Source organism: Phascolarctos cinereus, unplaced genomic scaffold (genome assembly GCF_003287225.1).
Source record: "Phascolarctos cinereus isolate Bilbo 61053 unplaced genomic scaffold, phaCin_HiC Scaffold_8;HRSCAF=390, whole genome shotgun sequence".
In the NCBI taxonomy this organism is placed as follows: domain Eukaryota; kingdom Metazoa; phylum Chordata; class Mammalia; order Diprotodontia; family Phascolarctidae; genus Phascolarctos; species Phascolarctos cinereus.
The window spans coordinates 55,553,444-55,574,116 of record NW_027556291.1 but is presented as its reverse complement, the minus strand read 5'-3'; the positions used below and the strand labels follow the sequence as shown (position 1 = coordinate 55,574,116).

At 40.4% G+C, this 20,673-nt stretch overlaps 1 protein-coding gene across 1 annotated transcript in view; it reads right to left on the bottom strand.

Annotated features, from left to right (window-relative positions):
- Positions 1 to 20,673, bottom strand: part of IL1RAPL2 (interleukin 1 receptor accessory protein like 2) — a 206,348-nt gene that overhangs the window by 10,589 nt on the left and 175,086 nt on the right. The window contains exon 5 of the mRNA XM_020975137.2: positions 11,008 to 11,178. Coding sequence (XP_020830796.1) covers positions 11,008 to 11,178 — 171 coding nt within the window. The remainder of the gene's footprint in view (positions 1 to 11,007; positions 11,179 to 20,673) is intronic.

Below are 20,673 nucleotides of genomic sequence, written 5' to 3'. Positions count from 1 at the left end.
GGAGTGTCACTCTGTGGTTTGGACTTAATTCAAAACAGAAAGACACTTTGGAGCTACCAGACTGGCAGCTGTCTTCCCATAGAACCTTTACTGTCTGAATAACTCATTGTAATAGCATGGAGAAAAGACAAGGCCTTCTTGATGTTCATGGCATGATTTTAGCTCCCTACTTCTCTAATTTCAGGCCATGTTGTCAATCCTCTTCTCAGAGGAAGGATGTGCTCAAGAAATACCATTTCTCTCAAGTCTTGAACTTGAGGTTACTCCTAAGACAATCTCCCAGGCTTTCACTGTCCTCAAATTTCCCTTTTCTGGCCAGCAGGCTAGATTCTAGGATTATATTGCCTAGGAAATTCTTCCTTTTAAAACCGGGAGGCAAGAGTTCAGGAATGATATTGTTTATGACATTCTCCCCACTTAAATCATGTGGGTGATGCATGATGGGAAAAGGTGAGGATCAACTTAGTGTCCTTGATGAAGAATTGTTTTAGGTCATGGAAAGAGGTGGTTCCTCCAAGGAGAGTCTGCCCAGGCCCCCTCCCCCCATACTCCCCCCCAGGCTGAGCCAATACACCTTGGCAGCCCTAGTCAATGAAGATCTTGGCACCCTAGGAAGTACAAAGAGGCCAAGTATTCTAGGTCTTCATGGAAAAAATTGGACCCACCAGAGAGGAAATAATATCATGTTGATTATTTATGGGCTACTGAGAGTTCCCTGATGAGTTTTCTATATTCATTTTTGGCATCCTGTGAGTCTTTGGCATTTTGTAGATTTTATGTGGTGTAAAAGAAAATAGTGTAAAACCATTTGTTACTTTAAATGCTTATATGGGGGCTGAAAACCCTGTTACTCATATCTATAGAAACCTTGATCTAAGCTATACATGAGCTCCATTCAGAGATTTCCCAGAGTAAATTCTGGGTGGGTTATAATAAGTCAGAGAAATGAACTTTTAGGGTAGCCCCTAAGATTGAACCTAGAGCCCAGAGCTAGGCCATGGGTTACCTATGACAGATGTGGAATAAGTGAGGAAGGAGGATTGAAGAAATGGATGTTTCCATCTCTTCTGAAAAAGTACTATAGCTCTAATTTTTGAAATTGAGCCAATTTTTATCTAAGATTTCTGAGGGTCCTTGGGTTTGTAAAATTTGGCCTGAAGAGTGGCTCAATTCATTTATGAACTTTTAAAGATGATGCATTAGGAAGATCTATGTTCTGGTAATGTGGAATTGGAATGCCATGAGAGTGGGCTAATAAAAATTGTGGGGTAGAAGGAACTAAAGAGATGGGAAACACAAAGACATTAAATAGGAAGGAGTTCATGGAACTGCAGTGATCCATTTAATTCCCACTATGTTTTTTGTTATAGATTTGACAATATGGTGTGAAATCCATTCTTTCTGTTTTCTTTTTTTTTGGGTAAGGCAATCGGGGTTAAGTGACTTGCCCAGGGTCACACAGCTAGTAAGTGTCAAGTGTCTGAGGCCAGATTTGAACTTGGTTCCTCCTGACTCCAGGGCCAGAGCTTTATCTACTGTGCTACCTTCTTTCTGTTTTTAAAGGAACAGTCTTGGGGGTCTGAGTATTTTCAATGAGATATGAAGGACATGGTTTCCAACAATATCATGCAGGAACGTGTGCCTAAATTATATATCATTATGGCAGCATTGTGTAGTGGAAAGCACACTGGTACTAGTCGGAAGATCTGGGTTTGAGTCTTCCTGCTGCCACTTAATATTTGTTTGACCTTGGGCAAGTAGCTTCATTTCTCTGGGCCTCAGTTTCCTCACATGTAGAATGAGGGGGCAGGATTAGATGGCCTCCAAGGTCCCTTCCAGCTCTAGATCTAGGGACTTATGGGTAACCTTGACCAAGTTGCTTTACCTCCCTGGCCCTCTGCAAATGACAGAGTTAGGCTCAAGGGCTTCTTCTTTCCTTTCCAGCTCAAGAGTTGTGATCCCGTTAAACTTGTCCCCAATAGCTGCAAGTGTAAACCACAAAAGTTGACTTGATCACTCACATATATGGATTCCAAAATGTTCTATTCTGTCATTCATGTGAAAATCAAATATATTATTCATCGATTTCATCAACTTCCTGAATGTGTTAAAAATGTTAAGGAAAAAACCATTAATCACAACATGGTGACTGCTCAACTGGGTCTGAAAAATAATCTGAGGGCCTTTGAAGAAACTCTGCCAGCAAAATTGGAATCTGGGTCAGATGAGTTGCCTCCTTCCAGAAGGCAAAGTAAAAAGCAAACACCCTTTCATGGCTGCATCTGAAACCTGTGTCCTCACCCCTAACAGGGAGGCTTCTGGGACCTTCCTAATGCCAGGTAGCCAAATTTCTGACAAGAGAATGAAAAGCAACTATATTCAGTGTGCCATGTCTCCCAGTGACAGTGAACACCTCTCTGGCGTCCCTTGGTGTTTTGGAAATATCAGAATATTCTGTAGCTTCTTTATGCTGATTGTTATTAAAAGGAGAGATGAATTTATATGGAACCTACCATATGCCTCACATTTGCCCTTGGATGTTATTAAAACTGTCTATAGAACGCATGGAAACAACTGGCCTATTTAGTCAATCCAGACAATTACCAGTTGGCTCAGGCAAAATCCACAACAATGCAAAGGGCTATCCAGTTTGAATGTTGATATGGCTGACTGAAAACCTGTCAATTTGGTCAAAAGAGTCTCTCTGTGGTGGTGAAATGGGGGGAAGGTGCATTTATATACACAAGTTTCAAGAGATGGTGTCTTTTTAAAAAAGTTGTTTTATTGATACCCTTTTCTTTCTTTCTTTTTTCTGTGATTTATTTCCCCAGCGACTATTGCCATGCCTGACAGAATCCAAAGTATGGGTAGGCAAAACAAATTAGCACATTCCATAATGTATGGCTCATTGCACACCAATTGTCCAATACCTTTCTGACAAGAAGCATGCTTTACCATCAGTTTTCTGAAGTCATCATCAGTTATTTCATTGAGCAGAGTTCTGAAATTTTTAAAAGTTGTTTTCCTTTATATTTATTGTGGTCATCCTGTACACTCTAATCTTGGTTCTGTTCACTTTTGTCTGTATCAGTTCACACAAGTCTTCACAAGTTTCTCTGAATTCTTCATACTGATTTTTTTAAATAGTACAACAAAATTCCATTGCATTCCTATACCATACTTTGTTCAGCCATTCCCTAATTGATAGGTACCCATTTTCTTTCCAGCTCTTTGCTACTTGGTACAAAAATACTACTATAAATATAAATATACATGTATACATACACACATATATATACATACGTATAAAGTTTGTCTTTGACCCACTTGAGGGTATATGCTTAGTAGTAGTAGTATCAGTGGCTTAGAAGACATGGACAATTTAGTGATTTGTTCATTTCAAATTGTTTTCCATAATGGTTAGACCAATTCACAACTGCTCCAACATTTACCATTTTTGTCTTTTGTCAGTTGATCACTCTGGGTCTGAGGTGAAATTTGAGAGTAGTTTTAACTTGTACTTTTCTTATTAGTGAGTTGGAACATTCTTCCATATGGTTGTTGACAGCCTGCATTTATTTCTTCTTTTTGAAAACTGCCTTTGGCCACTTATCTATTGAGTAATCTTGCATATTTGTATCAATTTTCTACATATTGTGAACTGAAACTCCAGACCTTTTTCAGATATTTGATGCCGAGATATTTCTCCCCTTCCAAATAACTATTCAGTGTCTAATTCTAGTAGCACTGATTTTATTTCTGTAGAAGCTTTTTAGTTTTACATAGTCACAACTGTTTTTTTTTTTTATGATCACCTCCCTACTTTGTTTAGTTAGGAGTTCTCTCCTAGCAAAATTGTATAAGGCAGCTCCTTTCATTCTCCTCTAATTTATTATTTTTTTTAATGAAGTGACCATCATATTTGGGCCTTGTATCCATTTGGAAAGCAGCTAGGTGGTGCAATGGATAAAACGCTGGGCTTGGGATCAGGAAGACTCATCTTCTGAGTTCAAATCCAGTCTTGGACACTTACTAGCTGTATGACCCTATTTCATCTCAATTTTCTTATCTGTAAAACGAGCTGGAGAAGGAAATAGCAAACCATTCCAGTATCTATGCCAAAAAAACCCCAAATGAGGTCATAAAGGGTTGGATACTAACTGAAACGATTCAATAACAACAACAAAATCCATTTGGAGCTTATCGTGTGGTATATGTGCAAGGTGTACGTCTAAATTTAATTTCTCCCACACCATTTTGCAGTTTTCCAAGGAATTTCTGGCAAACGGGGAGTTCTTAGTCCAATAGTTGGTGTCCTTAGGTTTACTGAATGCTAGATAACTCTGGATTGCTTCTGGATCTTGCTTACCTAAGCTGCTGCACTGATCAACTATTTTATTTTTTAACTAGTGCCAAACAGCTTTTGGTGATTACTGCTTTATATAGGATATTTTCCTTTCTAGGACTTTTATTATTCTAGATGAATTTTTTTTTGTTACTTGGCTTAATTCTATAAATTAACTCCTAGGCAACTTGATTGCTATGGGACTAAATCTGCAAGTAAATTTAGGTGGTATTATTTTTATATTGGTGTGGCTCAACCATGAACAATGAATATCCTTCAAATTATTGTCTTCCTTTATTTCTAAAGAGCATTTTGTAGTTGTATTCACGAGTTTTAAGTATGTCTTGGTAAGTTGACTGCTATGTTTTTTGTGTTTTGGAATTATTTTTAATGGAATTTTAAAAAACCCCTCCTCTTGCTGGGTTTTATGAGTAACAAACAGACTGAAGATTTTTGTGGGTTTATTTTGTATCCTGTTGCTTTACTGAAGTTAATAGTTTCTTTTTTTTTCATTGAATCTAAGCTTTTCTAAGCAAACCATAATCTCATCTGCAAATGGATAATTTTGCTTCTTCTTTGCCTACATGTATTCTCTCATTTTCTTTCTTTCTTTCTTTCTTTCTTTCTTTCTTTCTTTCTTTCTTTCTTTCTTTCTTTCTTTCTTTCTTTCTTTCTTTCTTTCTTTCTTTCTTTCTTTCTTTCTTTCTTCTTTCTTTCTTCTTTCTTTCTTTCTTTCTTTCTTTCTTTCTTCTTTCTTTCTTTCTCTTCTTCTTTCTTTCTTTCTTCCTTCCTTCTTCCTTCCTTCCTTCCTTCCTTCCTTCCTTCCTTCCTTCCTTCCTTCCTTCCTTCCTTCCTTCCTTCCTTCCTTCCTTCCTTCTCTCTCTCTCTTTCTTTTCTTTCTTCTGCTATTATTTAGTATTTTCAGAAGTATCGAATGATACCAGTGACAGTGGGCACCTTTGCCCTCTATCCCTGTTTTATTGGAAAGATGATTAATATTTCTCTAGCACAAATAATGTTAGCACTTGGCTTTAATTAGCTACTATTTTTATCATATTAAGGAAAGTCCCATTTATTCTAACCCTTTTTAGTGTTTCTTACATACATGAATGTCATATTCTTCCAAAGGCTTTTTCTACTTCCATCAACATAACCATATGGTTCTTGATTATTTTCATTATTAATATACGAATATATTATATTTTTTGGTCCAGACCTAGGATTTCATTGGAGTAGGGACTCTCTCAAGGAATCTCCTTCTACCAGTGCTGATCAACAACTCCTCTATAACTGAAAGGTCGACTGATTTACTTAGGGTGACATAGCCAATATGAATCAGAGGCAAAACTAGGCCCTGGGCCTTTCTGACTCCAAAGCCAGCACTCTACCCACTATGGTATGTTGGTCCTCATGGTTCATTATATGTATAGTTTTCCTACTGTTGAACTCCGGCCCCTGCCCCCCCCCACATTACTGGTTTAACTATGACCTGGTCATATTAGATAATTTAAAAACTTTATTGCTATAGCATAGCCTTTTTGACAATATTTTATTGACCATTTTTATATCAATAATTTTTAATGAAACTGTTTTATAGTTTTATTTCTCTGTTTTATCTCTCCCAAATTAGGCATCAGGGTTATATTTTTCTCATAGAGAAGGATTTGGTAAAATGCATTCCATTTCAAAAAATTTGCATATTAATAATTTAATTATGCTTGAATGTTTGATAGAATTTACTTATAGGTTCATTTGGATGGATTTTTTTTTTTTACATTTTGGGAGTTAATTTATGGCTTGTTCAATTTCTGTTTCTGTGATTGGGTTGTTTAAATTGACTAGTTTTTGTTTTGTTATTTTATTTTTGTAAATATCCATTTTTTAAAGATTTTACTTTTGCTGGAATGCATTTGGGTATAATTTATAACAATTTACTCTTCATCTGTTATGAATTTCTCTTCATTTTTGTTTTCGGGAATTTGGTTTTTCTCTTTTTGTTTATATTAGCTAACGGTTTGTCCCTTTTTATTAGTATTTTCAAAGAAAAACCCTAGCTCTTAGTTTTACCAACTTTTGTTTTTGGTTCTCTATTTTACTTATTTCTTTTCTGATTTTCTTAATTTTTTCTTTTTTTCTTTTTGTTTCTTTGTGAGTTTTAAATGTGGTGACTTTCTAGGTATTTTTTTATAGTTGCAGTCTCAATTCGTTAATCTTTTACTTCTTTCTCTATTTGGTTAAAGGTGTTTAGATGAAGGTATTTAGAGATATATATCCCCTCCCCCCCTGATTTAACTGTATCCCAAAAGGTTTGACTGGTATATCATCACATTGTTATTGTTTCTTTGATTCAATGTTTTTTATTTCTATGATTTGTTCTTTGACTTAGACTCATTCTTTAGGATTATTTCATCTCTACATCTAATCCTGTCTTTAAGTTTCCTATATAGATTACAAATTTCGTAGCATTCAGGCTTGTAAAGTAGAAGTTTAATATCACTACTTTTGGGTATTTATGCCTTTTTTAATGCACATGACTAGTTTTTGTAAAGACGCCATGCCAAGCTTAAAAATATTTATACTTTTTATGATTCCTTCTTAGGAATCATAAGATATCTATCATACCTAATTTTTTTTAAAAAAAATTTCAGGTCTTTAACTTTTTAGAAAACTTTGTTAGATTTATCTAGGTCTCAAAAGGGGCATGTAAAATTCATGAATTATTGCTCTATAGTTTATTTTCATTAGCTTTTCCTTTAAGTTCTTAGATACTATACTATTTGGTGCATATGTGTTTATTATTGATATTGTTCCATTATTTATGATGCATTTATTTATAATGTGCATTCCTTGCTTATCTCTTAACCATCTTGGCTTTTTGATTGTTTATATTTTACTCTTGCCTTATCAGAGATCATGACTGCCACTTTCATCTACCCTTACTTTTTAGATTCAGCTTGAGGTTTAAAAGACTTTAGTACAACCTCTCATTTGATTCCATGTAAATCTTTGTGTGAAATGTGTTTCTTGGAAATATATTGTTTGTTGGGTTTTGCTGTCTCATCTATCCTTTCACTTTCCTTCATTTTTATGATCAGATTTATCCCATTCACATTAAGTTTTGATTATCTTATTTGTATTTTTTTTCTCCACCATATATTTTTACATTTCTATTTTGTCTCCAACCTCCGTTCTTTATAATGAAAAAGGTGAGGAACAAAAGGGAATAAAATTAGAACTAGTAATTTATCATTGGGTCTCTCTGATCTCAACCTTCTCTCCCTACCGCTCTTCATTCAGCCTAGATATTGCCCTTTCTCTCTCTCCTTTTAATTCTCTCTTCATAAACAACCTCTCTTTTGAACCTCCTTTTTCCTTCTCCCTGCTTAATATATTTTTACACTATATTTTTCTTACCAAATATCCCTTGCCCCTCCTAGATGACACTGGGGTGCATGAGATGCCTACTTCCTCCACCTGTCTTCATGCTTGTATAATCTCCTGTTATGCCACAGTTAGAAGAAACTTATTAGCTTTTCCTTCATCATAATTCCTTTCATAGAAAAGAAACCTTTTCTTTTCCCTCTTAAAAAATTTAAACACTTCCAGGCCCCGAATGTGACTTTTGATAGTTAAATTTTGAAGGGACAGTAGTGTTTGCTCTCCTTTTTTAGATGTAAGCACTTGATCAATACTTTGTCCTCTCAGGATACTCAAACTTGATTATTTTTTTCAGTTTCTCTCATCTCCTGTATTTGTATTTAAAAGATTCTATCCACTTCTCATTTTCTCTATAGGAATTCTTGGAAGTCATCAATTGTATTAAAGATCTACTTTTTCCTCTTCTACGATTATGTTCAGTGTTTGAGGATTTTATCCTTTACTGTACATCTTTTTTCGTATGTCACATTAAAACTTTTCTTTCTCATATCTAATATATAATATTGAGTGATTCTGACTATGGCTTCTTGGAATATGATCTCTTTGTTTCTGGCTCCTTGCAGTGTTTTTTTTTTCCTTTGACCTGGTAACTCTGGAGTTTAGCATTCACATTTCTGGGTGTGTTAAATTTGAGGTTTCCTTCTTGTGGATTTTGTTGATTTTCACTTTGCCTTCTGGGTCCAGTAGTCCCAAGTGATGTTATTATTTCTTGAAATAAGATAGCTAGGTTATTTTGTTTTGTAATGATTTTCAGGGACCCCAGTGATGCTTCATTGCTATTTCCTTGTCTTGTTTTCCAGCTCATTTGTTTTTGTTAGTAGATACGTCACATACTCTACTCTTTTGGTCTTTTGACTTTGTTCTAATATTGCTTGTTATATCATTAGATTTCTGAGTTCTGTTCGCTCTGCCCTATTTTCAAGGTGGCCATAATGTGGATAAGGATAAGTGGATAACACAACTATATTCTCTTTATAGAGTCCTTCATTTATTTTAGTAGGACTTCCATTTATCCTTGAAGTCCTCATGTAAATCTATTCCCTCCTGAGGTTTTACTTATAATTATTGTGGCATTGTTTTTTCCTGGAATTTTACTTCTAGGTTATCTTAAGCAATCATTTCTTTATGGTATTTAGGAGCTTTCATTCTGCTTGGTATGCCTGGTGATGTCTCTCCTTGATGCTTCTTTCAAACTTCTCTTGGTTCTATAGTAGCTGGACTTACTGTGAACACCCTGGTACCCTTAGGACTGGACTTTGGGTTAGAGCTACACACTTCCTCACTGCACTCTCAGGCCTTGGCCTGGAGTTGGGCAGCCAGCAAGACTGGTTGATAATAACTTCTTGGCCCTACCTTATCCTTCAGTCTTGGACAGTATGGAGGAGATGGGATCAAGATCCCCCTGGACTAGGACTCTGAGGCAGGGATCTCGGTGCCTGTATCTTGCTCCCTCCCATAGTTCTGAACTGGGCTACAGAGGGAAGACTTAAGCCATTTTGGTACTAGGTCAGATCTGGAACTTATAATATGGCTCTTTTTTCATGAAAATTATAAAAAAAATCACAGATTTGGAAATTAAAGGGACCTGAGAGATCATCTAGTCCAACCCTCTCATTTTGCAGAGGGGGAAACTGAGGTACAGGGAGGTAAAGAGACTTGCCCAGTGTCAAAGACAAGATTTTAGATCTAGAGCTGGAAGGGACCTCAGAGGTCACCAAGTCCAACACTATCATTTTACAGAGGAGGAAACCGAGGCTCAGGCACTAAGGATATGAACCCAGGTCTTTTGATTCCAGAGCCAGTACTCTTTCCACTGTACCACATTGCTTCAGTGAATGTTTATTATAATGAACAAGAATAGGATGTGTACTGGAAATTTATTCCCAATATATTCCAGTTTTTCTTATGATTTTTGAAGGCAGTATCTGGTTTAGCACCTTTCACCAATCCACTTTGGAAAGACTGTACCCAACCCCCTTCTCTCCCCAAAAGCTTTATTTGCCTTACTCCATGTCTAATTCCAAAAATCCAGAATGAAGTCTTTGAGAACAGAGAGCCTGAAGCTATCCATTCTAAGTGCTCAATGGCAAGTGGAGGTACGTACATAAACATAAGGGCAAGGACACCGCCTAAGACTTGCAAGAAAACCGATCAGAAGAGGCTTTAACATACTGGAAAAGGTTTCTCTCATTAGGATGATAAGCTGATCTCCATTTTGGAAAACCAGCATTCTTTTCCCAGAACAGAAGAGCAAATTAATAAATAGCCTGGTGAAGGTTCAGTTAGCATTTGCCAACCATACTCCCAAAATGAATCCAAGAAGCACTTAGCATGTCGGGAAGGTCAAGACATGGGAGTTGAGGAGGAAAGTGGGTCTTATAAAACCCCTGCTGAAAACTGTCTAAATGACATATAGAGCAAAGACTCAAAGAGTCTATGGCCTACGTCTTGCCTTTGCCACTAAGATAGAATCTTCTAGGATCATAGATCTAGTGTTGGGACATTAGTAGTTATTTATTTATATCAATCCCCTCGTGTTCCAGATGAAGAAACTGAGGCATAGAGGAGGTAAGTTGCTTGCCAAGAGAGATAGGATGAAAGATCTAGAACTGGAAGGGACTTCAGAGATCATCTAGTCCCATGTATTCATTTTTTTCACATGAGGAAACTGAGGCACAGGGAGGTTAAATGACTTATCCAACATCCAATTAGATCAGCTAAAGCTTGGAAGGACCTCAGAGGCTATCTAGTTCAACTCTCTTAATTTACAGAGGAAACTGAGGTCCAGGGAGGGGGAAGGGACTTGCCCAGGGTCACAAACATAAGATCATACATTTAGAGGTAGAACTGATACCAGAGGTTATCAAATCTACCATCCTCATTTTTCAGATGAAGAAACTGAGGCTCAGTTAAAGTATTTTGCTTGTGGTCACAGAACTAGCAAGTGTCAGTGGAGGGATTTGAACCCAGGTCTTCCTGACTGCAAGTCCAGTATTCCATCTACAACACAGCCATGTCTCTCTGGGGTTCTGGTGGCTTCTGCCTGCTGCAATTTCTCTAGCTAGTTCTCCTGGATGTTTAAAAAAAAATGAAAAAAGGACATTTGCCTGTTTTGAATGGTCTTACCAAAGAAAAGATTTGTAATTAATCAGCTCTATTATACAACATATAGGATTTCTGCAGAAAAATGGAATGGTTGGAGTTGGAAACTCAAAAGTACTTACTTCCACTGGGAATCAGGTCTCTATCTGGGATGAAGAGTTTATAGCCATAATGTTTTTCCAGGACATCTGGTAGTATTTCGAGAGCAAATTGTTCTTCCTCGTTGTTATCACAATCTAAAGCATCAGGATCGACTTTTGTATAAGAGAGGTAGGCGTCATACTCCTTGTTGTCTTAAAAAGAAGAAACGATAGACTTAGAGGTATTCACAGCTAGATGTTTGTGAAAGGACCAACAATGAAATAACCGGGGATCAGAATCAACGTGATTCTTTGTGGTCATTATACATAATGGGAATAACCAAAGAGCACGTCACACATCTCAAGAAGAGCTCAGCCCATTCCAAAGCATCCCATTTAAGGCCATAAATGGGAAGCCCTGAAATGGGCCTCTGTGAACAGGAAAGAACAAAAAAGATCAAAGTCAAGGATCCACACCTGGTAGGGGCTCATCACTTTACCATCTTCTAGAGTAGGGCTTATTAAATGTTTTCCACTTCGAGACCCCTTCAGCACTGTGGGTAGTGACCCACAGTTTAAGAAGTAGTGCTCTAGAGCACACAACAAACCCCACCCCAGGAGGAGAAAAGTGTCAAATCTTGAACCACAGCTATGGGGGCTGAATAGTAACAGCTGATAGCTTAGTGGTAAATCACAGTGAGGTAACATAGCATGACTGAAGAGAGCACTAGAATCATTCTGGAATAATGAGGTTCAAATCCCACTGCTGATACTTACTGTGTGATGCTTGATAAGTTGCTTCCTCTCCCAGGCCTTTGGTTTCTTCATTTGTAAAAATAAGGGGACCAAACTTGAACACCTCCAAGGTCCTTTCTGGATCGAGATCTATGAGCCTAGGGGTGATCTTGGACCAGTTGTTTCCCCCTCTAAAATGAGAGGGTTGGACTACATGGCCCCCTTCTGGCTCCAGATCTAGGGCCCTAAAACTTCCCTGGGCCTCATTTTCCTCCTCTGTAAAGTCAAGCAGTTAGACAAGATGGCCTCAGAGGTCCCTTCCTGTTCTACCTCTAAGATCCCGTTATTCTAAGCTGGGTTGTATGTCCACAGTGCTTTCTCCCTTACTTTTCCCCCACGGTCTCACAGGCAGTGATTTAGACCAGAGCTTCCAAAAGAAGGCTTTGTTTAAAAATGTACCTCCTGGCAGTATTGCCACTTGTGGGTTTTTCCTCCTCACATGTAGTCAGAGAATTACTGTGTTTTACATCATGCATTTTCTCTCCTTTGTGGTAGAGGCTTGGAGCCAACATGATCAAAGAGAGAATGGACTTGTATTCTTTTTGTGAAATGAAACATTTAATGAAGCCACAGCTAATCATGGCATGGTTCCCCAAAGGATTTACAAGGGCCACACTGGAAAACTGTGAGCAATATTTGCAAATTTAATTTCTCTATAGAAAATGAGGGGAAAAAATCAAGCAATTAATGTAGTGATGGCAGAGTGATATGAAGTGATGATACTTATTAAGCTCGAGTTATCTATGAGTAAAAAAAAGGATAATGCCCCTGAACCTGTTTCCAAAAAAGTGCAATTTTTTTTTCATTAAAAAGAGAGGAACACATAATGAGAATGTTGCTGAAGCCCAACGAAAAGGTAACTTGGAGAATGAAACTCTTCTTCCCATATGTGAATGATGAGGTTGATTTCATTCCTCTTATTGAAAGCCGAACATAGGAATGATGGTCATATGAGCATACTTCTACTTATAAATTGTAGGTAGATCCTCCCAGATACCCCCAAGGGAAGCCCCTAGACATGTGGAGATGCTAGAAGTAGGATGATAGTATTCTAACTCCCTTACTGTTCTGCTAGCCTACATCCCCATCTCTTGCAGAGAGGATATGAGATGATCCAGCTTACCATGCCAGGATGGCGCCTGGAACTAGACAGTAGCCAGTATATTTTAATGTGTTTTCTGGCTGGGAAAGACTACTATATACCTTGTTGGAATTACCCGATTCCCTGCAGAATGCACATGCTGGGGATCCTTTGGTTATGCAAGAGAAGGGCATCCTGCTTACAGGGGCCTTCTGAGGTTCTTGAGTAAAATTTGTGTGAGAACAGACTGGACATCCTAACACTTGATACAGCCACGGTCAAGGAGAGTGTGGTATAGGCCTCCATCTCTCCCTCTGGCTATCACAGCACACCTCTCAAGGAACAGTGGGTTCCTTCCTCGCCCATCAGACTTTCCCTTGGTAACCAGGCTTATTGGTGCTCCTGTCTTATGCTCTCTGATCAGTCATTCTCTCTACTCTTCCCTTTGATGCCTGCCCAATCCCTTCAGCCCTGCCTCACTCTCTGGCCCACTTGGTAAGTGTGCTAAGCTTATTCTTCCTCTGCAACATCTCTCACAAATATATCCCCTTCTCTACACACACAGCTGCCAGTCTAGTTCAAGCCCTCTTCACTTCTTTCTTAGATGATTGCAATAGCCTCCCAATTGGTCTCCTGATATCTAGTCTCTTCTCTCTACAATTCATCTTCCATATAGCTTACAAAGTCATTTTTCTTAAAGTGCGGGTCTGACCATATTACTCCCTTGCTCAGTGAACTCTGATGGCCCTCTAGGATCTAATAGAAACTCCTCTCTTTAGCATGGAAAGTCATTTGTAATTTGGCTCCAACCTCCCTCTGCAGAATCATAGATTTATAGCCGAAAGGGAGCCAAGAAGCCATCTCATCTCTAATGTTCTCATTTTACAGATGTGGAAACTGTGGCTCAAAGATTATGACTTATCTTCCTGAGTTCAAATCTGGCCTCAGACACTTACTAGCTGTGTGACTCTGGGTGGGCAAGTCACTTCATCCTTCTTGCCTCAGTTTCCTCATCTGTAAAATGATCTGGGTAAGGAAATGGCAAAACACTCCAGGATCTTTGCCAAGAAAACCCCAAATGGGCTCACGAAGAGTTGGATGTGACCGAAAAAACTACTGACCAACAATAAGCTCTGACTTCAAAGCCAGTTTCCAGCTACTTGCTGCCTCCTTATTTTACATTACTCCTTTCTGTATACTCTGTGATCCGGCCCCATTCACACATGACAGTCTAGCTCCCATCTCCATACCTCTCCAGTGGCTGTCCCTCCATCTCCAAAGTATTCCCTCCTCATCTCTTCCGGTTACTACTGACTCCCCACCCCTCAACAAATTACCTTGTATATTTTTGGGGTAAGTTTTTATACCTATACATAGTTTCTCCCATAATAGTGTGTGAGCTTTTGTCTTTGTATATTGATGCCCCACCCACTAGCTATTCAGAGCTATGATAGCTATTAGTACTTTAAATCTCAGCAGACCTCCTGGACTTCTGACTCTTGGGCTACTCTGAGTGTAGCTATCTGCCTGAATTTCTAGATTATTGTCTTTGCCACTGACCATAGCTTGGCATGATAGTTGAATATTCCCAGGGAAGGGAGGAAACATATTTATTAAGTGCCTGCTATGTACCAGGACTTAACAAATATTATCTCATTGGGATCTTCATAATAACAACCTTAAGAGGTAGGTGCTATTATTATCCCCATTTTACAGGTGAGGAAAGTGAGGCAGACAGAGGTTAAGTGACTTGCCTGGGGTCAAACAGGTAGCAAGTGTCTGAGGCCAGATTTGAACCTGGGTCTTCCTGACTCAAGGCCCAGTGCTTTATCATTCACTGTGCTTCCAGGGCTTTTCTACAGGCAATTCACTTCTCTTAGTCTCAGTTGTCTCATCTGTAAAATGGGGGGGGGTTGGACTATTGGCCTCTAAGGTCCCTTTGAGCTCTACATCTATATAAGCCTGTGGAATGAAAATACCAACTCCCACCAGAGCATGGCATTCTGGGATTCCTGTTCACTTCAGCCTTGGAGTACCCAACTGGGGTGAAGGATGCGCTCTACCCATCCTTCTGGATCCAGGTCCTGGTTCCGAGGCAGTCTAGCTTATATTTTAGTCACATCTTTTGGAGTTGAACAAAAGGTGACTGGATCACAGAGGCGAGAGCAAGGAGGAAAGCAGCCAGGTCAGCTGACCTATCCTAGAGGATGCCAGCCCCTAACCTATCAGTGGCACAGATGCCAGAGATAAAAAGGAAACTTCCAACCCATGGCAGCAGCCAAGAACATGGCTTCAATAGCTGCAGCTGTTGCTCTCAAAGAGAAGCAGGATGGATATAGCAAAGAAGGTTAACAGCAAGGTCGAGAAAATTGTTTTAAAACCAAATGGTAATTTAAAGCAGCCATGTTGCCAGGCTAAGTTAATGAGCCTTTGTGCAAGAGGACTCTGGACAGAACTCTTTCAAACTGCCCCTCCTCCCCAATCATCTTTTTTTTTTTTCCTGTGGAGTGTTCCACTCTCCTACAAGGCATCCAAGTTTATAACCTTGGGGTCATCCCTGACTCTTCCTCCATCGTCCATAGCCAGTTGGTCGCTGACTCTACCTTACCAGTACCTCTTGTATCCATTCCCTTGTCTTCTCCTCACACAGTCGCCACCTTAGCTCAGGTCCCCATCACTGTTCACTTGGACCATTGGAACAGCCTCCTAATTAACCTCTCTGGCCTCACTCTTTCTCCTCTCCAATGCATCTTCCACACAGCTTCCAGATGGCTATTCCAAAAGAGCAGATCCAACAACGTCACTCTTCAGATCAAAAAACTTGCCTCTAGAATAAAATTCAAACTTGGCCCGACTGATATGGCCCTCCAAAATCTGGATCCAACTTATGTTTTCAAGCTTTTTTTTTCCTCCCTTAGGTCTGGACATGTGATTTCACTGGAATAGGAAATTCCCTCTACCAAAGCTTGGTCAACCACTGCTCTGCAACTTGGAATCTTAGAGAGCTAATTTTCTACAGCATGGAATATAGAGTGCTGAACTTGGAATCAAGAACGCCTGGGTTCCAATCTTGACTCAGATACTTACTAGCTGTTTGACCCTAGGCAAGTTACTGTGCCTCAGAGGGAGGGGGAGGGGGAGGGACTGGAAAGGCAGCCTGGAGCCATATTGTGGAGGGCTTTGACTATCAGGCTGAGTTTGAATTTTATCCGAGAGGCAACAGAGATTCAGCAAAGATTTTTGATCTGGGGAGTGGCATGATCAGATCTTTGGCGGCTGTTTGGAGGATCCATCAGACGATAGGGGCACTCTAGTTTTCAGGTTGACATTAGAGTCTCCTGGACTAGTTATTCCCTATTGCCCCCAAATAACCTAGATTTCTCTTCCTTTTTCTGGCTAAACTCCTTGAGAAGGTTTTCTACAATCGATGCCTTCACTTCCTTACCTCTCAGTCCCTTAATTCTCTACAATCTGATTTTCACCCTTCTTCATTCCACTGAAACTGCCCTCTCCAAAGTTACCAGTGATCTTAGTCACCTTTCCTCTTTCTCGACCTCTCTGCAGCCTTTGACACTGTTGATCACCCTCTTCTCTCTAGTTTTTTGTGACATTGTTCTCTCCTGCTACTTCTACTTTATCTGATGATTTCTTCTCAGTCTCCTTTGCTGGATCTTCATCTAGATTGTGCCCGATAACAGTGAGCATTCCCCAAGACTCTATCCTGAGACCTCTTCTCTTGTTCCTCTGATACTCCTTCACCTGGTGATCTCATCAGCTCCCATGCATTCAATTATCTCTACGCTGATGATTCTCAGAGCTATATATTGAACCATAGTCTCCCTCCTGAGCTCCTTTCTCACATCACAAACTGGATGCCTGTGTATATCTTAAATTTAACATGCCCGAAAATGAGCTCATTATTTTCCTCCCTCCACCCCAACCCTCTCCTCTTCCTGACTTCTGTATTGCTGTGAAAGGTACCACCATCCTCTGTTATCCATGCATGCTAAGGGCCATCCATGATTGCTTTTTCTCACCCCTTATGTCCAACCAGTTGTCAAATCCTGTTGTTTCTATATGACACCTCTTGTAGATGTCCCCCTTCTCTTCTCTGATACTGCCAACATTCTGGTGCAGGGATTCATCATCTCATGCCTGGACCACGGCAATAGCCTGCCTCAGGTTTCTCCTCTACTCAGATGTCAAACTGATCTTTCTTAACAGATCTGACCATGTTACTCCTGTATTCAAACTCCAGTGGCTCCCTATTACCACCCCCCTCTGGGATCAAATACAAAATCTTCTAGTTTTTAAAGCCCTTCATAACCTGGCCTTTTCCTACCTTACCCACCTTCTTCCATCTCCCATGTTCTGTATAGTCCAGGGACATTGGCCTCCTTGGGTTTTCTAGCATACAACACTCCATCTCCTGACTTTGTACCTTTCCTCTGGCCATCCCACATGCCTAGAATGCTCTCCCTTCTAGCTTCCCTGAAGTCTCAATTCAAATCCCACCTTCTACAGGAAGCCTTTCCCGGTCTGTTCTTAATTCTAGTGCCTTTTGTATGCTGAACATTCCTAATTGATCCTTGTTTGTATGAAGCCTGCTTATTTGCCATCTCCCCCATTAGGCTGTGAGCTCTTTGAGAGCAGTGGCTGTCTTTTGCCTTTCTTTGTGTTTAGCACGGGGCATGGTACATAGTAAGCACTTACCAAATACTTGTTGACTGACTGGCTGTGAATTGCAAGAAGAGAAGCCCCAAACCAGCACCCTTTTGCTACTCTTTGTCCTCAGTTAGAGGTGGGGCCACCAAGGCTGAAGGGAGGGAGAGACAGAGACCTTCGCTATGGACTCCCTTGAGTCACCTGGGGCCTGTCCAACAACTATTTTCAGGTTGGTGTTAGTCTCCTGGACTAGCTACTCCCTATTGTCCACCAATCAGAGGACAGAGAATAATTGGGTCTCTGGGCCTCTATCCAATGAAATCGAGGTTTGGTGTCTCGCTCTGCTTATGGTACAGTTGTAACAGGATCCTTAAGCAGGGAGGGAAGGAGGGAAGAGTGGCCACCCCCTCCCCCATACAAATGGACAGGTGCTAACAAGTCAGTCCAATGGCCTCTTTTGGCAGCTGTGACACTGGGGCTCTGCCCGAGCCTTGCACCCCATTCTCCCAGCTTCCTGGCTTCCCTTTAGCATTTGTCCTCAATCACCTTCATCTTAATGATAAGAAGTAATGCTAGATCATTGAGCTATATAAGCACTTTTCAATATATTATCCTCCATGGTTTTTCCAGCAACCCTGTCAGGGAAGTATTATTATCATATGATTTTACAAATGAGGAAAGTGGGATCCAGAGTGAACTTGCCAAGTTTCCCCAACCAGGGAGTGTCCTAAGTGGGATTCAAACCCAGATATTTCCTAACTCTCTGTTCAGTATTCTTTCAGCTTTGCCTTGTTTCTCGTTGTTTCCCCAGTCCAATATCAATCAACAAACATCAATTAAGCGGCTCCACTTATTAATGAGATGATATTTGAAAAGCTCTTTACTAACCTTAAATAACTATAAAAATTATAGTTATTTATTGTTGTTGTTAAGTACCAGATACTACGCTAAGTTTCAGCCTGAGAAACTGGACATCTCATTCTGCATTCTCATTGCACCCACCAGTGCTTACCTTAATTCACTGGCCTATCAACTGCCTCTCCGCATTCAACAACCTGTACGGTCTGTTGCCACTTTCACCCAGATTGGGAGGTGGCAGTGCCCCCTCCCTGGTCACAGTGACACTCTACTCCCTAGCTGGTGCTGCTCTCCTACATCACTGCATAATCCAGGACAGAATATTTTATTAGGTTCATAGAATTATAGCATAGTAGCTCTAGAGCTGGAAGAATCCTGAAAAGCCATCCCATCCAACTCTTCCATTCTATGGATGAGGCAACTCGGGGACTGGGAGGTGAATGACTTGCCCAAGGTAGCTAGTCAGAGCAGAATGCGATGAAAGAGCTAGCTCTGAAGTAAGAGGACCTGGATTCAAATCTTGCCTCTAATGCTTGATACTTATGTAACTTTAGGCAAATCACTTGATTTCCCTGGGCTCATCTGTCAAATGACTGAGTTGGATGAGAAGACCTCTGATGACCCTTTGAGTTCCAGAGCTATGATCCTTCCCATCACTCTGGGACTTGGTTATAAGGTACACCATTGCAAAGCAATGCTGAGCAGGGCAGCTTCAAGTGGGCCACACCTTTATATTCAGAAAGGAGGCGTGGAGAAGTGTCCGTCTGCCATGCCAGGCTGACTAGCGGTGAGCAGCAAGTTCTTTCTATACTGCATCGATAACCTGAACTGATCCAGGCAGAGAGAGGCTTCCTTTCTGTACACTTTGAAGTGGGACATCATATCTTTGAGCCTAGCAACTTCATTCTCTGCAACAAAGTTCAATTTGTCATAGAGTCTTAAACTTAGTCCTGGGAGGGACCTCAGAGGTCATCTAGTCCATCCTCTTATTTTACAGAGGGGGAAACTGAGGCCCAGGAAAGTCAAGTGACTTGCACAAGGTGACACAAAGGGTCCTAGATCTGGAGCTGGAAGGGACTTCAGAGGCCAGAGGGGGAAACTGAGGCCCAGAGAGGTCATGTAACTTGTCCAAAGGATCTTCTATCTACATCTGGAAGGGACCTTAGCATCTTGTGAGGCCAATCTCTTTGTTTTCTCATCACAGATGAGAAAACAGAGGTCTCAAAGGTGAGGTGACTTGCCCAAGGTCACACATAAGATTATAGGTGTTTTCCACAGTAGATCCCAACCTTACCCTTTACAGATGAGGAAACAAAGGCCTAGGCAGGTAAAGCGACTTGAGATTATAGTCTAACCTTATTTTAAAGATGAGGAAACTGAGGTCCAAGAAGGTTAAGGGATTTAGGACCACAGGATGAAAGGTTCAGAGCTGGAAGGAAGTTTAAAGGCAGCTATCTCAGTCCTCTCATCTTACAGATGAGGAAATTGAGGCTGAGGGGGATGAGTCAACTTAACCAAGGTTACAGAGGTAGTGTCAGAGGCAAGATTTGAACTCGTGTCCCCTGACTCTTTCAGCTATGCCACACAATTTTATTTCATTAAATGAGTAGAGGTTGTTCCCAGTCCAGGGTTTTAAATGGTGGCAGCTAGAAATACATGATGAGTGTGCACTTGACTATCCTTTCATACTCAGGACATATATCCTTGCATAAAGTATTACCTTAGTCTGACTAGTAAATGCCTGCTTTCCAAATGGGTGAGGCTGTGGAATTATTGATGCAATCAAGTCACACGCCTTTCCTTCTCCATGAAAGAAACTTCAGAAATTCAGGGTTGCCCCCAGCCCTCCATCTGTCCTTCATGCATCAGGGCTCCTTTGAGGTCAGATCATTAAAGAGCCAACCCCTCCTCAACTGGAAAAAGAGGGGGTTGGACTGGATGACCTCTAATGTCCCAATATCCCTTGCACCTCCACACCTCCTACCTTGAGAAAGCCAAGTGATTCCTAAGCATCACATTTTTTTTTTCTGGCTGAATTTTCTTTATATTGAAAACCAATTTTCTGGATTTGTCTCTGCCTACTAAAGATTTCCATCAGCACTGGCTATTTGCTACTCTTATGACAGGTCTGAGGAGGTCTGAGAGAACAGGGACTTTCTTGTTGATGGAGTGACCTGGTCTGAATGTTAGCGTGCTTCAAGAATTCTAAGCCAAGGAGTGTAGTGGAAAGAACACTGGCTGGGCGTGGTAGCACACGTCTGCAATCCCTGCTTCCAGGGAGGCAGAGGATGATGGATCACTTGATCTCC